This window comes from Cyanistes caeruleus, chromosome 3 (genome assembly GCF_971803275.1).
Source record: "Cyanistes caeruleus chromosome 3, bCyaCae1.hap1.1, whole genome shotgun sequence".
Taxonomy (NCBI): domain Eukaryota; kingdom Metazoa; phylum Chordata; class Aves; order Passeriformes; family Paridae; genus Cyanistes; species Cyanistes caeruleus.
This window is the reverse complement of record NC_141703.1, coordinates 76134348-76153707: the sequence shown is the minus strand read 5'-3', so window position 1 is coordinate 76153707 and position 19360 is coordinate 76134348. Positions and strand designations below refer to the sequence as shown.

Here is a 19360-nt window from a genome sequence, read left to right as displayed (position 1 = left end):
AGTGACTGAAAGAAAAATCAACAAAAAGGGAAGGAGGACTCATAAGAAGAAAGGAAAAATAATAAGAAATTAAAAGCATGTGTATAGGATTTTTACAGGTTAGTATAGCACTCAGTGTCAGGAACTTCTGTGTAAAAGGTTGGAAATGCAAATGTGTGTTTCTCGAGATGCAGATAACATTATGTAAAACAAAGTGTTTAAAAAAATATATTGCATATATTTCTCTAAAAAGTGAAAAAATCTATTTGCTCAGAGGCTCTTGAAGCAGTAGTATTTATTGGCCCACTTTACTTTGGTGGTTAAATGTTGGCATCTGTATTTGAAAATTTTTCATTTGCTGCTTAAGATTGGTTGCGTATTTGTTTGGTTTTACTTGTTGCTTCTAAATGACAGAATGAAAGGATGAAAAACACTTGACTATAATATTTCCACTTGATTCTGTGTTTTGCCTGGAAATTGCATTATGCAGACGTGAAAGACAGCTGAGAAGCATGCTGAAATAATTCTTATGAGAAGAGATGAAACCTGACAGACACAGAATGATTATAACTAATTAATCATAACTATCAACAAGTGTAACCATGAACATCCTAATTATTGTGAACTTAACATGCCAAGCTGTATCATATAGCAACTCTGTAGTTTTCAACATAATCTTGTTATTTTATTCTGTATGTAAATATTTCTTCTAATTCACTTTGGTCCAGTACTTCAGGATTCATGAATGCAGAACTACTGAAATTCAGGGAGATTTTAGCACTTACAAATTCCCTTTTTATCAAGGCTCTGGGGAAATTTAAGCTTTTATGATACCGATGATATTAATTGGTGTTATTGAAACTAGGTGAAACAAAAGGAAAAATTCTTCAAAGCTCTGAATTTCCTCAACCTTCCTGGAGTATTTTTTCATGCAAAATTAGATTCTAGACAAGACAAAAAAGTGGAAGAAGTGTATCAATTCATAATTTATATAAAATCTGTGTAGGATCACAAGTTGTGAATATTTTAATTTTATATTTTTATATTTTATATTCTTTTTAAAAAGTATGACATGGTAAACTGTGGAATAGTCTATTTTTTGTCTTTTATAAAAAGTTTAAGTTTTTAAATAATTACAAATTAATAAATATAAATCATCCAAATTGGGAAAGAAATTAAAAAGAAAAAAAAATAATTGTACTAGATTTAATGCAGGATTCTATAAATAAATTTAGGAAATATTTATATATATATATTAACAACTGAAATAGAGTACAATATGATAATAACAAAAATAATACTTACAATGCTAACAATAGTAATACTACTTGTAATTAAAAATGAGAAACAGAAAGAGAGGAGGGGAAGAAAACCCAGGAGAGACAAGAGATGCCCAGTGCAGTTATTCACCACCCGCTGACCGATGCCCAGCCCGTCCCCCAGCAGCGATCGGTGCTTCCCGACCGACTCCCCCCAGTTCATACACTGAGCAGGATGCTCTGTGCTATGGAATATCCCTCTGGTCACTTCGGGTCAGCTGTCCTGGCCATCCTGCCTCCCAGCTTCTTGTGCCCTTCTCACTGGCAGAACACAAGGCACTGAAAAGTCCTTGGCTTCAGATATTCAGTGCTCAGCAACAACCAGTACATCAATGTTTTGTCAACATTATTCATATAAATCCAAAACACAGCACTGCACCGTCTACTAAGAAGAAAATTAACTCTATTGCAGACCAAACCAGGACAATAGGATAGTTAATTTTCTCTTTAATAGATTGTATTATGATAGAATGTTTTGGTCACATTAATGGATTCATGACCTCACTGTGATAGAAAACGTAGAAAATATAAAAAAAGTTTCTACTTACAAGGTAAATCAGCTAGACATAGCTATGACATACAGCTGCAATGAAGAACAATAAACAGTAAACCAGGTATTTTTAAATGGTTATCATTTATAAAAATTATATAAATAGAAATACATCATTAAGGACAGAGAAAATTCCTTTATTTGGCTATTTATCTGCCTTTCACAGTGAAAATTTAGTTCAGGGCTAATGAATCAATAGTACATTAAATTTCATGCTGACACCATGGTAAATAAAAAAGTCTTTTGTGTTTCCAAGAACACGTCCATCATTATTCATAGATCCTTCTTTTTATTTTTTTCTGAGAAAAAAATATTTTGTAGTATCTGAGAAAGACTCTGAAAATGTTAGTCTAAATATAAGTACAATATCTTTTCTCCTTTCTTTGTTTTTCAGATTTTCAGAGAGAAATCTTTAGCCAGTTTCCTTAGTTCCGTGTCACCTTTTGTTGGCACCCCCTGAAAATATCTGTGTATTGACCCCCTTTCCTTCAAGCTCCTTAATGGCTCTGCAGATGTACACAGACAGAGGGTGTCTGTCATGCAGGCTTGAGCTACATCATTGTTTCTCTTTCCTCTATTTCTGTTTTTTTCTTAGTAACGTCTTTGAGAAAAAAAAAAATACCTTTTTCACATCATGTCAGTCTGGTGATCCATGAAGGATTAAAACCTTTCTGGTAATAAATAATAACAGCAGCAACGATAATAAACATGATGCATTTTAAAGTGTTTGAATCTTGACCTTATCTTGTCACCTAAAAGTCATATGGTAATGTGAGTTTTGAAAGTCCAAGATGTGTGCTTTTCCCATTATCAATGGTGAGATGATGTTTCAGTCATCATTTCACATTTCACACTTTTTCTAGTGAAAAAATTCAGTATTAAAAGTTATTCTCAGGTCAAATGAGTGACTCTACTAATACAGCTCTATCTACTTAATCTGGTATGCCTAGGAAATGAGTGTATGTCAATATAAAATAATCTATTAATTTCCTTGGAGTTTTGGATATTCTGAGTATTGTGTTTAGTTTGTCCAATGTAAAAGTTCCCTATACAGTCAGACGTGATATCTTTTCAATACCACCTTTCATTCTTCTATAGCTTGTGTTTGTGGGTTATTAAACAGAACATTTATATTTTCCCTTGTTTAGAGTGTACAGTCAAATCATGTTTTTGATTTAGGTTATAATGGGATTTTGAAAAACGTGTTTGAATGGAAATTTTTTCCCTGTAAATCTTACCTTTTTTAAAGAGCTACAATTCCAGCTCAAGGTCTATTTCTTAGTCCTGTCTTTCAAATCCAAGGAGAGGAAGGCTACCCTATCTTAGTGACAATGCAATAAATAAATTTGTCCTTGGCCTGACAGAAGAATCTTGCCTTGTGTAGAGCTATTTTTACCTTATTGGAAAGAATATTGCCTGCTTTATACTTGTCTTTAGGTATCTTCAGAATATGTCTTTAAACATTTTAATACATATCATATTATGTCCATTTTAAACTCCATAATAAATTTGCATATAAAATAGTTTAAACTTACAGAACCGAGTTGGCAAAGGACATTGTTCTGCACCAATCTAATTTCTACTTTAAAGTTAAATTGACTGTTTAAAGTCACTGATAATGAAGTCTTTTAGAGCTTCCATGCCAGGTTACCAAGCAATAATTGCCTACAATAAAAACAAGATCTGTTTTTCATCTTTAATTTGATCCTAGTTTCATAGCAGTTATCTGTCGACTGTTGGCTGGGTCACAAAAACCTGCTGCCCCCCCTTAGCTGCAGCACTGATGAACACAGTGAATGAATGATCCCTCCTGTGCATACCTAAAATCCAAACTGCAGTGAAGGTGACTTGGAAGGCCATTAAGTGATAAAAACTGCTCCAACTTTTGTAAAAGTCCTTCTGTCAATGGCAGAACATTTCCCCTTTTATTTAAATGTTTATTTTGTTGTTAGACCTGCAAAGCTTTTTGGTTGCTTCGACTGCCTTGAGGTTTTTCTCATTTATTTCCCTTTCACTTTCTGCAGAAGTGTTCCTTTTTCTGCTGAGTCTTATTTAAACTGATAGTCTCAGGGTGGTGTCATTCTTCCACAATGCAAATCAATACATAGGTATAAGTGCTGAGAGAATCCATGCATTAACTCATATCCAAAGCATGGGAATAGCCACTGTGAAGAGAGCTGCACTACCTGGCAGCTCCTTTAGATAAGATATATAAATTATTTTCCCAAGTTTATAACTTCTCTCAAAGATCAAATACTACACTGAGCTAATGTAAATACACTTCCAGTATAAATCTGATGTCCAGAAAACTGCACCAAACAGATTGGGTTTAATGGCTGGCATCATCAGTATGGAATTTCTCTACTGTTTCCCTTTTACAGAGGACACCACTCCCCTCTCACAGGTTGTAGGCTAGTGACACTATATAAAAATTTTTAATTGACCGATTTCTTAGCAGTAAAGGAAATTTGGTTGCTCTTGTCACCTGCACTCCATCTAAATGTGTTTTGCATATATATTGTTAATAGTAAGTTACAGTAGACAGGGTGGCTGGCACTTAACTACATTTTCTCAAAGTGGTCAGTGCTGTTTCTTATGTTAAAGAGTATGGGAGTTATGTAGCTGAACCCCAGGGACTCCTTTGAATATAACATAGTATGTGTTATCAGCTTTGCCACTAGCACGGAGATAAGAGTAAATCAATCTTTCTGGGCATTAGATGGAGCACAGGAAGGCATTTTCTTATCAATCGACTATATACATCACAATAAGGTGAAGGAGAGACTCGTTCTGTGTGGGGCATTCTGACATGTCACACGAGGTACAGGTGTACACTGCAGCAAGAATACTCAACCCAAGGCTGGTGTCGCTGTGTGAGAGGTTACAGCTCCCATCTCCAAAGCTGAATTCTGTTGACCCTTTCTCTTATTATCTACCTCTTTAGAGTTTTAAAGTGAAATGAAAGGGGTTTGTTTAAATTTTTAGTAGCTGCCTTTTTTTTTTTTTCAATGTGGATAGATATGAAATGGCTTAGATTTACAAGAAAGTAATTAAATTTTCCATTAATTTGATTTTTCCTTGTTGGGCCTATTACTTTAATGTCAGGAAACTGCAAGCATGATCCTTCACCTTTCCTTCTTTTTAAGCTTTTCTACACTTATTTGTTTTACAGCTAAATCCCTTCTTTTGTACCTGATAATCCTTTTTCTGCAATATGCTAACAAGAAATCCAGTTCAGAACAGATACCCCAAAACAGCTGAAATTCAAAGCTCTTTTTTACTTTCCTTCCTCAGTTTGAAAATAATTGTTTTGAACAAATAGAAACTCAAGTCATACATATATTTTAAAATAAGAAAAAATATATTGGGTTTTTTGTGAAAAAATGTATATTTTTCCATCACAGTGTGCAATCAAAGCAGGAAATGGAAAAAAAGGTATCCAAAGGTTGCTATCACTAATAGGAAAATAACATTTGATTACCTGAGGGCTTAACTAAGAAAAGTTTCAATTACAGGGTGTTCTCCCATCCAAACTTTTAATGTAGGGATGTACCAGCCCACTATTTTCTGGACACGAAATAAGGATTATTTTTCTGCAGAAGATGCTTTCAGGTAACATACATTAAGAGACATTTTTAAAGATAAATTACTCCAGAATGTATTACAACCCATGACATGCTTATTTTAAAATGTAATACCATATTTAAATTTTTAATTATCTATTGACTAGCAAAAGTTTTCAAAGTTTTGTAATGTAACACTAATTTAAAAAAAATTCTACTGGACCCTACATACCTTTTCTCTATTCAAATATGATACCTATTGTTAAAATCAAAGCACTTACTTATTTTGGCCAGAGATAGCACAAGTTTAAAAGTATTTAAATTTTAGAATTCTTCCTGTGCCCAAAACATAATTTAGAAATGTGAAAAAAAAAAAAAAAATCAACTCAAACTACTTTTGAAAATCATTGAACTTCAGTTTTATGCTCTACTATGTCTGAAGATGTGCAATTTCAGCATCTGACAGAGAAATACCAACTGAGTGCAGTTAGGAATAATTCTGCTCCACCTGTTCAAAGTGTTTGGTGGTGTCTGACTCATGCCAGCCCTCTGGGCTCTGAGCAGAAATTAGGAGGTATCGCTACAGATCACTGAATGTCAGTGAGAGAAGCTCCCACTGGCCCAATATATTCATATTTCTGATCCTCATTTAATGCTTGCTGAAGCTGCTGTATCCTCTTCAAAGATATCTTGTTGCTGCTCTCTTCACCTTGATCCACATCAGATAGAAATGTCTCTAGAAAGCCCCTGAGAGAACAGAGGTTTTAAACACCATCACTGGCTCTGAGGAATGGATGAAGACACCAGTCTGAGGGCAGAACTGAACTCTCATATCCTTTTCTACAGATACAAATACTAGAGCGTAACTATCCACCCCAAATATGAACCCACGTTCTGTGTTCTGTGTGGTAAATGGAATAATAGGATCTTCTGGTTGAGAGGCTTTAAATAATCACAGTGAACTGTTCATAGCAGTGTCCTACAGTTTTATTCAAAAAATTTGTGTTCCAATAATGGAATGTTTCTTATTGCCCTGATGGAGAGAAACTTTTGGAGGGAAAATATGTTTGCCCACAGTTGGTTTGGGCTTATAGCACCAGAGAAATCAGAAGTATGTGAAAAAGTAAATGTGTTATAGAATAGATTTGGTTTTAGAACCAAAGTTTTGATTTTCCTTTCTCTCATCACCATGTGCTGTGTGTGTTGTCCAAGTGGCATCTGCCGCATCATCAGTCTGGATGTTAACCAAGGTGCTCCCTCCAGTTGGATTTCTTCTTTTTCACTGTGTATGAATCCCTTCTACCAAGGGAGAAAATCAAGCAAGATATAGTAAAAAGAAATAAAATCACTATTAAATGTATTTGTAAATGGTATATATATATATAGTCTGCTGCATATTTTTTTATACTGTATGCAAGTGCACTAAAAAAGGAATAAAGTGCTGATGCAACATAGAATTTTTTGTAATGGAAATAGATTTATTTTTCTATTTTCGATCAAGGTATGAAAAAAGGAACAGTCAGCTTTAAAAGAGGAAATAAAATGCAAGTCACAGTAGCCACAAAATTTAAAATCTTTGGTATGTAACTAAAATGCTCTGTTCTTTTGATAGATCTGGGAAATTTTAGCGGTCGGACAAGAAGTGCTGTGTCTGTACGTGAAGGTCAAGGAGTTGTTCTGATGTGCTCCCCTCCACTTCATTCTCCAGGTACAGTAGGCTGCAGCCTGTATTCATGCTCCTTCTTTACAGTTTCATCATTATTGGATGTTCAGAATTTTAGATACAATATGTATTTGATTATGGAACTTCATAGATGAGGTATCCACCATTCTTCTGGCAGTTTTTGGAGTATCAAAGGACTAATTTAAACTTATATATTGCAAATGCCAATGAATAACAGAAGAGTTTCTGTTACAAGACTGCCTAATTCCTAGTGTAGAACTTGAATGTGACAATAGTCTCCATGCTATCATGGTGAATATGCAGCCTTGATGTCACAGAAGATTGCTTTTAGTGTTTAGAAGCCTTCAGAAATTGCTGCAAATTCAAATGTCATGATACTTTTGCTGAATACAAATTTCATTTCCTTTTCAGTAGTAGAGACATGATTTGGTTGCCTCCTTTCACTGTATAACTTAGTTTCGCAAAACTGCATCATTGCTAAAAGTCAGAATTACCATAAATTCTATGAAATGCCTGTGAATTCCCACATGAAAACATAGGTATTCCAGGACAGTTACTTTTTTGCTTTTCAAATTGACACTCCTGCAAAGTCTGTAGACAGCTAGGTACATCCTTATATTTGCATGTCATATAACACCTGGAGACACGATGCTAGACAGAATATCTTATTTTTCAGAAGATATAATATAGCCTATCCTTTTCTTCTCTGGGAAATGAAGAATGTACTGAAGGGATTTTTCTACTCCAAATTTTAGGCCTGAAGTAACATTGCAGATGGAAGATCCTCAGAACATAAAATCTCTTCTGAGTTTCTGTTAGAGAAATATGTTCAGTATCTATTATATTATACTATACTGCATATGGTATATTATACTATAGTATATATATACTATTATATGTAGTATACAGTATACTACATTATACTGCAAGGATTGTTATTGCTGTATTACAGTTATCAATGCCATCTCTCTGCTCTTCTCCCTTCTGAGCAGATTCTCTTGTGGTTGCCTTTACAATCTCTTTCTGAGTTTGACACTGCAGTCTATATGATGCAATTGAGATGATGTTAAGGCCTGAGAGTGATAAGTAAAGTGAGAGGGAAAAGGTGTAGGCAGAAAAAGTGAGCAATGGTTTCAGCAGCGCATCTGAGTTTCATTTCCCCAAACAAACTGAGAACAAAAGGATAGAAGGACATCAATCAAGAGGGAAAGTGTTGTACACCTCTTAATAATGGCCATTCCACAAAATACATACATTTTTTTATATATCATCAAAATATTTAGAATTCTTTTCCTGAAATTATGCTTCTGAGTTTTATTTAGTCAGATTTTAACACAGTATTCTACTGTAACACAGATATTGCCTTTGATAGTGAAAACTAGTATCTTTCATTTTCATTACCGGGACAGCAAAACCCCTGCTGTGCAAACTACAGTGCTCAAAAACAGCATTCAGTTGTTTTAATTTATATTGTTTGAGTACCAGTAGGCTATGCCAGCAGGAAAATTACTTCCAGAAAAATATTTTTATCTTCTGTTGGCATAGTTTTTTCACCATAGCTAAGCCAGAAAAGGTTTTACAGAGTGATCAAGAAAAGCTGAAAAATTGCACTGATATGCAGATGGAAACACAAGCGCCTATCAATGGGAAGGGGACTTGGCCTCCCTTTATTTTATTCATTTCATAATGCAAGTAATGTAGTTCTTCATCCAAAGGGTTGTCAAACACTGGAACAGGCTGCTCAGGGAAGTGGTGGAGTCACAGTTCCTGAAGGTATTTAAAAAGTGTGTAGATGTGGCTCCTAAGGATATGGTTTATTGATGGAAATAGTGCTGTCTTGAAGCTTGGACTTAATGATCTTAGAGGTCTTTTCCAACCTAAGTGACTCTGTGATTCTATCACAGGCAATTTGCTTCCTACTCCGTGCTTGCAAAGTACTGAGGGCCAGTAAGTACTTGTGGTACTGCAGTGGGACTGCAGGTGGTATTGATACAATGGCTGGAGTCTCCCTGGAAAGGGGAGAGCTACCTCCACAGGCCTAGTGATGTTTCAAAAATAAATCATTCCACAAAGCCCTGTCAATAAAATACAAGACATTAACAAAAGCTGACTGCCAGATCAGAGTTCTTTTGTAAAAAATAATTCTGGACAAAACCTGAAATTTCAGAGGGAAGTGTATGAATTTAATTCTGAAATTAAGCAACAAATATGAAACTTGCAAGTAAAAAGGTCTTTTGACAAGCAGAGTACTTCAAAGATTTGTTGTGCAGGAACATCTAAAATTTTTTTTAAGCATTCCGTTTCTTGGTACTCCATTTTAGTTTCTGTGTCTGATTTGCAAAGATGCTATTATCTTCTAAATAGCCCTAAGAAATGTTCAACATTAAAATCACCCAGGAGACAAATTTTCAAGTGGATCCTAAGATGTTATAGTGGATATATCTAAGCTAAAGGCTATTCAGAGCATGTTTGCAAAAGTGTGAACATCTCAAATTAACAAGACCATGAGTTATGGGAATGTTTTTGTTGATAGAGAATTTTTTGTGGATGAACACTGCAAGCTTTGTGATATTGATTTATTTACATTGATCAGCACCTTTAGAAATAATTTTCACTTACTTATCACATGAGATAAATCCATGATACAATATCAAGCCTAATAATTCTCCACAACCTCATAAGGAATTTGTCCTTCGACAGAATCCCATTCCTCAATCTCTCCAGTCAATAACTGCATATGAACTTGCCCAAGAGTTTCAGCTTGAGCCCTTTTAGGCAATGGTATTATCAGTGTGGGAAAAGACAGATGACTTAACAAAAGAGCACTGTATTAAGAGAAATATAGTTTTATTAACATGTTTTCAAATGGAAGATAAAGCAAATAGTTTTGATTGAATAGTACCTTCATTCCATTCTTACAGAATACAATTTTAGAAAAAATCTGAAAGCCTTTGCAAAGCACCACTGACTGAAAAAAAATACTACACTAACTTCTTTTGACAAGATTTTAATCAGAAATGCATTTTCATATGCATATAAACTTGATTTCTGTTTATTTGTGCTGGGATATATTATCAAGAGGTAATGCATTAAACATACAAACACACACAAACTTTTGATGTATTTACATTGTTCATATATGATTTCATTAGATTGTTGTCCAAATATTTTACAGTGAAAACAAGGAGGAATGTGGGGTGGTAAGCACACCTGAAATAGATCCTGAAAATTGTAGTGCAGATTCAGATGAGAAAATTATCTCTTTAGTTTAATAAATGAGGTTTTTTTAATTACTGTCATCTTTATAGCAAGGCAACAAACTGAAGGAGGTTTTTTGGAGAGACATTATCTACTACTTCAGAATGGTGAAGGAAAATATATTAAATGAAAAAATTTTTCTGCCAATTCCTTGTGTCAAACAGGCACCAAGAGATTGTCACCTCCTGCTTTTTCTGGACCAATGCTCATAAAAAATGCTGCCTCTAACTTCCTTGGGAGTCCTGTATCATTTTGATGTGACTAGTCCAGAAGCTTTCCAACTAGCAATGTTTTTGTTGCTAATGCTTAACTTCTCCCCTGTGAAATATATTAAATGTGAATAACTTGATCATTCATAAACATAACACTTTATATTTTTATTTTTTTTTCTTCCATAAACACAATATCTGATTCTTCCCAATTATTTCTTTTCTCCAAGAGGGGTTTCCTAGGTAGTTAACTCTTAGTTGTCCTTGCCAAGCAAGAGTTACATTAATTACTGGCTGCTTAAATAACAAGCTTTGTTTGATGTTTCCAATTTAAAATGCCTCTACTGTTTTCTTTCCATAAACAGGATTATGGTTTTTCATTGTGGTATTCTAAAGGATGTAAATATAGGGTTTTATTCAGTCATTTAATCATCTTAATTACAAGGTTTACCATAGCAAGATTAAAAATGAATGGAAGTTTTCATCCAGATTTACATGTTTCCCTCAGAATTAATACTTTCAGCTGAGCTTTTTAAGGCTTTTATTCAAGGCTTTCAGTATGAGCTTAATGGAGAACGACGATTCCCATTGTTAGAATGAGTAGAGCTCTGATGCACATAGGGAAAGGCAGATGTGTGCTCCATCCTGCCTCAGAGGGATGCTGCCGTCTGGAGGGAGCTCTCCTACATAATCTATCTGCAGCATGTAACATCTGTACAGATGTTAAACTGTAACTTTCTGTAACTTTTTTTATCTCTTTCTGAAGGGCAAAGCTGATCTTATAAAGTTTGGAAACTGTGCTGTAAGCTGCATCTTTTAGACTTCTCCTTTACTGTTAGAAAACTACTTTTCATGAGAAATGTTCCATCAAAGATGATTAATGCCAGTGCCATGGGGATCACAGTCCTTCACATCCATGTCTGGCTGTGTTGCTAAACAGGCAAGCTGCTAAAAAAGTCCTGCTACTGTGGGCCAGAAATTTTTGTCCTGTTCTATTACCTACACAGTTGTTTCGATTCTCATATTAATTGGAGAAACTCACACAAAATTAAGTTTCTTTAAGTCATTCTGAGCTCCTATTTGTGTGTACTTCAGGCATACTCAGAAATCCACTTTGGAATTATACACAAATGTATCACTTTTTACTGTTCAGGATCTGCTAAAGTAATCTTAAGGCTGCATTTGCATTAAATCTGCAGCTTTGGACTGCGGCTTCACTACTTGTTGGAAACCAAGTCCAACTGAAGTGCAATATAGCCTTAGAACTCCCCTGGTTTGAACACTGCACGAATTATACATAGAAATAATATGACAGGCTCTAAGTCACCCCATTCAGGTGGAGAATGGCTAGTAGACTTCTCCAAGCAAATTAGTTATGATAACAAGATGGTTATATTTGGGCTGGACTGCTCTCAGTGTGCTCATTAGCTTGTTCGCAGGCAATTGGCTCAGGTACCTACATGCAGGAGATAGAAAATTCTGTTCTGAAGGATCAGAATCCAGAGGATTCTGCCCTCTGGATCTAAATTTATTGAGCTGATTTTGGGAATACAATTCCTAGATGTCTCTTTATATGTAGCTGAAGGTCACAAGGTTATTTTATGGCTGTGGATTAAGTCCCAGGATCACCCAACAGTGGCATTTCAGTCCACAGCATCAGAGAACTTCTGTCCTATATGTAGATCTAGTCTTTACCTGTTTCTTCAAAATCACAGCAAGACTTCAATATCTTAGATTTCTGATGCTCCATCCCTTTTTAGGCTCTTCATCATGTTAACCTGACAGTACAGGTGAGATTTCTTCCTGACCATGGCTCATACTCTATTAAACAATGTTATGTATTAAACAGTAAAGTAACATCCAGATTCTTTTCTAAGTAAACACCCGGATTCTTTTCTGTGATACATTTTTATTTCCTTCAAATCTGAATTTTCAAATAAACTTTAGCCTAGAAAGCTAAATAATTTACTTACAGGAGAGGCCAATATGTTGGTGAAAGTGATATCTCTCCTGTTGCCTTGAGATTAAGGCAGAATTCTTTTGCTGGTACCTATCAAAGCACTGGTCACTCCCAGTTTACCAAAACAGCTGGACAAGTCATGCCTCTAGCCATGAATCTCCCATGTGCTAAACAGAATTTATTAATCACTCAGTACCTTCTCTCAGTTTGCAGAGTTCAATATGTATGAAGCTGGTGATGGCAAGTAGAACATGTCACATTCACTGCGAACAATTATCATCTCTTCCTAACTGCTAGAGTTGCTGAGAAGGTAGAACTGTCCAATACTCCAGTATTCTTCCTCTTCTACTAACAAAAGTGAGATTGAGAGGAACACTGGCATTTGGGGATTGGGGGTTTTTTTGTTGTTGTTGTTATTATTATTTTTTCTCTGTAAAACTTATATTCTTGTTATAATGGAGGACAAATCCTAGTACCCTAGACTTCACCAGGTGTTGACCTCTGTTAAGAAAATCTATATGGACACTATAGAATACTCAGCTCTGTTTTGTTTTTCTCATAATTGTATGCCATAGTTTGTTCTGCACTCATTTTAAGTCCTAGTAGGAGCATGATACTGAGTATCAGAAATAGGCCACTTAAGTTACAGTGGTAGAAAATATTTGCATACTGCACAGGATGGAAAGGTTTATTTAATAAACACTTTTTATGTCACATATAAAATATAAATGACAACTTTCTTATCTCTACTTTGCATGTCTATAACTTAAAAATTATCTACACAGAATGTTTTAAAACCTCTGTTTGAGACCCATACGTATCAAACAAACAAATGACTTAGATATCATGAGTTGAAGGGTTCCTGCATATCCCTATTTGACTTTATTATAGCTTTGTGATGATTTATCTTCTATGGGTAACTTGCATAAACCTTAGATTTTACTTTTCAATAATGGGAGAATAAACAGCATCGAAAGACCAGTTCAGACTCCCTTAAGCTTTATATTCCAGTCCTAATTTTGTGTTAATTTCATAGGGTCATCTTATCTCTTCATGCATCACATTTGTGCTTGGAAGAGTCATAAAAATGTTTCACTATTGCATCGTCTACTTTGTCACTTTTACTAGACTGCTTTTGAAACTTTCATGCCTAATAATGCTAATTTGCATGGGTGTTATCATTAAAGAGAATATCCATGGCCCCTGACATTGCTCAACATAGGAATCTGTGTTCTTTATTTGTGCAACTGATTGATGACTATGCCTGTAGTTTTCATTATGGAATGAAAAAATGCAATTAACTTTTTTTCTTCTATGGTCTTTTCATTACTCAATACATGACCAGTAATTTTGCTGCTGACTTCCCTGAAGCACATTTGAAGGTTTCCTTCCTCAATCTTGTTGAAGGCATTCATCTAAGGATATGGAATTAAAGAGTTTGGGAATTACAGAATTTTCTGTAGGGTAGCATTTTAACATGCTGTATTTGCCAGAGTGCAGTTACTCCCAGTCTGTTGGCAATGTGTTGTTATTAGATTTTAATTGCATTTTAATGATTGCATGTGCCCCAAATTCCAGACAATGTATGTATAAGAAGTGTACAGATAAATAAGTATAGATTTTCTCTCATTTTTTTATTTGGCTTCGTTGGGTTTTTTGCATAGTTGTTGGAGTTTTGGTGGGTTTTTCTGGGTTTTCAACTTTTTTGTTTGTTTGGTTTGTTGTTTTGGGTTTTTTTAATAATTTGAAAGTAATGAATTAACAAAAATGCATTACTGGTCCAACTGTAGTAAATTCTTCTAAGGAACTTGTAAGTATTAAAAGGGAAAAAAAAAAAAAAAAAGGAAAAAACAAACCAACCACAAAATTTTCCAGATATTACCACTGTTGAAAAAATGTTTCCCACCTTCTCAAAAATGTTAGTTTTTTCAAATAACACAATAACTTACACTAGAAACTGCAAGCTATATGTTCCTACACTCACTGGATCACTCACTAGAGCTGCTTTTCCCCTCAGGGACCATGAAAATGTAGTGAGAAGATGGTTGACCTTGCCCAATTAAGGCAGCCCACAACAATGGTGATGGGGGCAGCCCTGACAGGGCTCTGCTTAGGGGATGTGTGCTGTAGTTTCACAGTCACAGTAGTGTCTACAAATATTACCCCAGCTGACAGCTCAGGAGAAACAAAGTGAAAGGAGATACCAAGAAAAGAGGGAGGAAGCATGAGAGATTAATTAATTTTAAAAATATGTGGAGTGAGTTGGCCCTCAGGCTCATGCACTATTTCCTCTCAGGCACCAACTGCATGTGAATATTTGTCTACAGCTTGACAAATAGGACAATGATGAAAAGTTTCTGTAGTGGGAAAGCTCCTCTTCCCTCAAGACAAGTTACTAGCCTGTTAGTGATATGTCCCAACAAATTAGACATAACTATCAGGAACCTCTTAGTCTAGGGGTTAAACCAGACAGCATTGTCCTGCCAGGTTTAACCGAGATGGATCCTCATGGTATCACATCCGCTTTTCCGCAGCTAGTGTTGAAAAGATCAATTAAAGCATTGCACAAAAGCTTTCTGCAGCAATGGTTGCACAGTTTGTAAAACAGCAGCAGCCCAAAGTTCACAGATTTAAGACTGATGTATTCTACAGCAGTTACCATCTCAGAGGTGCAAGGCTCACCCAGAGCCAATCTGCCCACAGTAACTTTCCCATTAAAATCCATTTGCTGTTTAGATCCGATGCTTTACTGAGCTGATGCCTGGAAAAATACCATTTCACAAACATGTCAGTTAGTTAAATGTCAGAAAGCTCATTTTGTTTAAAGTAGAAAATTCCTAATTAATCCTAATTATGTCTCCATATCACAAATAGAGTGAGAATGCATATGCTAATCTGTGTAACTAAGGAGAAGAAGCCAGAAATACAATGCTGATCAGACAGCTGAAACAAGAGGAAACAGAAGAAGGAGAAAGAAATGAGAAATTGTCTGCTCCTTAGGCTAGGAGTTTCTAGTTTTTTTATCTCCATAACAATTGTGATGAAATCTTAAAGTATGTAAAATAAAAAGGATCAAAACAGTGGAGTTTTCAGCAAATGAAATTCTTCCCACATTAGGCATGATTAGCTGAATTCAATGGTGAATCCTGTACATATGACTACTGTAAATGTTAGGACACCAGTTTTGATTCAAAAGCAGCAGGCTTTGGACAGAACTCATCTGAGTTCAGTCAGATTCCATTAATAAGTTTCCCTATATAATAAAGTCAGTTATTCCTTATTTCCTAAGTATGAAAGTGAACTTACAACCATTTGAGGTGATACAAAGCTTAATGAGACAGATTTTCATAAAGTCTGATTAAATCAGTTCAGGATGATTGTTCCAAATAAATTAAGTGATATTAAAACAATTGTGGTTGGGATATCTAGTATGCATTTTTCTTTCCAAGGGGAAGCTAGAAATTATTTAGAAATATATACACCTATATATATCTCCTATATACATGGAGATAGATAGATAGATGATAGATAGATAGATAGATAGATAAATAGATTGATTGATTTATGGATGTATTATAGGGTTTTTCCTAGCCAATACAATTATGACTGGCATCAGGGTAGCTATAATTTAATATTAAATATGTTAAAGGAAAATGCTTGGATTTTTCAAGGAGAAAATGACTGCATAGGTATAAGCATAATATCCTAAGATTTCAGATAGCAATCTGATAATAGCAGTTCTGAATCACTGTGCAGCAGCACATGTACATTCTGTATTTTCTGACACAAAATATGTTCTCCATAGCAATAATAGTGAAAAAGTGTCTTTTTATGACCAAAGGGCCATCTTTTTAACAATTTAATAAATACCACACTTAATTCTGATTATTTGATTGCCCAGTTCTATCTTCTGTGTTCTTATGCTCTGTTTCAATACTGTTAAAATCATTGTGATGACTTCCTTAGCCAGTGGATACAGTTCCTGTTGTTTTGATGCTGCTGCCCCAGAGTGGAAAATCTGCAACCAGAAAATTTCACTTCATTTATTGGTTTTTTAAAGCATTAATTTGCATGCTATTTTCCTCTTTCAGTAAGTGAGAAAATGTCGTATAGGAGACTGCAGGGATAAAAAATCAGGAATTGGAAGGGAGAATAGAAAGAAGGATTTAGGTAATATTGATAAAGGATTTGTCAGCTTGGCTTTTCCAGGAGAAGCATAAAGTCCTTCAGGAATTTAGCAATCTAGTTTCAACCCTGAAAAGTCTATTTTCATCTCTATCCAATGCAAGAAGGAAGAAGCACTACCTATTTTACAGAAGATAATACTGGATGATCTAGAAAGAATGCATCAAAGAAAAACTAAAGTTGCACTGATTTATAATTCAGATCTTGTGACTTTACAAGATCCAGATCTTTTGTTGTCTGGAATTGGAAGGAAAACTTTCCAAACAGTTTTAAAATTGATAACATAAAGGGTAGTGTTTTAATGAAAGATTTTAGGTGCACAAAATATACCTATGTGTACACACAGGATTGGATTTTCACATTTTTTGTAAGTTTAACTAACTAGTATATCTAGCAAGTACATCCAATGGGAGAAGGGTTGTCCAGGTAACCCACCCTGGGACCTGCTCCATTTGGGTTCTTAGCTCTATATCTTGTTATGTCTCCCAAGTGCTAGGATGTTCAGGATGTTCTAACTAGAAGTTGTTTTCCTTGAAAATAAACTTCAAAAGAATTTTAAAAGTGTTGACATAATGTGTGAGAAAGGGTAACTTCCATTCTAAAGTGTAATGAAGTGCTACAAACTACAGAGCTATATATTATAAATCTACAAAGCTACAAATATATGAAAAAGCTAAAAATCTTCAGGCATCATATCACAATTATTTCCTATTCCTAAATGAAAATGGATTTCAAAAAACAAAATAAGACTTCTGAAAACTGTGCACATAGTCAGCAGAAGAAAGTGAAGGACTGCCTGCTGTTCGCATTATTTAATTAATGCTATTTCCTTTAGAATAAACAAAAAGAACAGAGGAGTTGCACAAATACTTTCTTCTTCCTTGTGATATGTATGTGTAATGGGACACATCATATGTATATATAATATTACACTTTGACTGCTCTTGCTAAGAGTTTGGAGATACGTAATCCTGGGATACTAGTCCAGGCTGAAAATAAGACAGCAGAAGGCTACATATTATGTCTCACTAACAATTATGTGACAAGTAGAATATGGGTGGAAGCAGTTCACTGGGTTTCCAGCAGTGCAGAACAGTGTGCACAGGGATGCAGCAGTGTAATATCTGTACATAGAAACAGGTAGGAGTTACATTCTCAACATTGCTACACTTTAAATGATTTATTGTTGCTGACGTTATTTGTGGTGATTTATTTGTACAACATGGTTGAACAGCAATATCAGCGTTCTGGAGCAATTTGCTAATGTGACATATTTCTTCCCCTTCATCTGCACTTTATTTTTTAATTAAGGTGGAAAAAGTCATCTGTCACCATCATTCTTAGTATGTAAAATTTTTATTTTGTGGACTATAAAATTGGTTTTATGCTGTTCTCTGAGGCATATGTTCACCAGTTCCATTATGTTCAGAAAAATGTCATGGCTGGTCTGTCCCTTGGTACATTTCAACCTAGCAAATATACCAAGAGGGAGACAAGCACTAGACCTTTAACATCTGGGAGATTATGAGATTTATACTGATATTTTATTTTTGGGGGTTTTTTTTTACATATTTGAAAATCATATTCGGAGGGAATATGAGAGAGTAGGTACCTGTCTCCAATGTTTGTCCAAAAAGGTCCTAAGGATTCATTGGCTATCATGTTTTGTGTGTGTGCTTTGGCATTTCTTGTAGATGTAAAATGAGCTGGTGGGGAGAGGAGCAAATATTAGAAATTAAAATACTTATGTATTAGTGGAGATATCCACTTGACTGTGGTTTGATTCAGGACAGCTGGAAAGTCACTTCCTTCCATCTTCTTCAATATTCTCAAATGCAAGTGATGATAATAGTACTGCCATTCATTTGAGACCTTAGGGTAATAAGTACTCTAGGACCAAAGAAGCAAAACATTCATCAATCATATTGCCTCATGCCCAGGGTGGAATTCACCAAATACTGACCCTCAGATAGACCCAGCAAAAGCCTTTATATTTATATTAAATCACTTAATATCAAGAGAATATAAAGCTCAGGGGCAGTGGGCTGTGTCTTAAGATCAGTGTGTACAGTCATACAAGAATAACAGTACAGACTCCAGGTATCCAAGTTTTCACAGTACAATTCCTATGACAACAACTATATGTGAAGACTGGTGAATTCTGCTAAAAAAGAGTGTTTTGAAGTATAAACTAGAGCTCTAGTTGCCTTTTATTTTCATTTCTATACCCAGAAGCCTGAATTTAAATCTTGTTAAAGAAATGTTTCTTCTGCTATTAATCTTTCCTGGCATTAGGAATCAAGGTGACTGAGGTGTAAAGGGACAAATTTAAATTGCTTTCTTTCTTGTAAGTACAAGAAACTTAACTAAAACATATATAAAAAGTCCTTGAGAGACTGATACTGTTATAACTGAAGTACTAGTGAGTATTTGTAGCCAAATTACAGAATCTGCTTGACAGAGTTTCTTCTGCTGAATAAGGAAAGTTACATATTTTACATGTCTCCACTGAAAAAGAGTTAAGACAGAACAATATTCTATAAATTTGCATGATCATCATCCAAACATTACTTCTTTTTTTTTTTTTCTGAAAAATGTCCTACTTATGCCTACAAAATGCATTATCTCTTGGCATCATTGTAGTAGCCATTAA

The 19360-nt window shown here is 35.0% G+C and overlaps 1 protein-coding gene across 3 annotated transcripts in view; it reads left to right on the top strand.

The window, feature by feature from the left end:
- Nucleotides 1-19360, top strand: part of CNTN5 (contactin 5) — a 602495-nt gene that overhangs the window by 414179 nt on the left and 168956 nt on the right. For all 3 annotated transcript variants that reach the window (XM_023920615.2, XM_086882024.1, XM_086882023.1), the window contains one exon: nt 7024-7119. In XM_023920615.2, coding sequence (XP_023776383.2) covers nt 7024-7119 — 96 coding nt within the window. The remainder of the gene's footprint in view (nt 1-7023; nt 7120-19360) is intronic.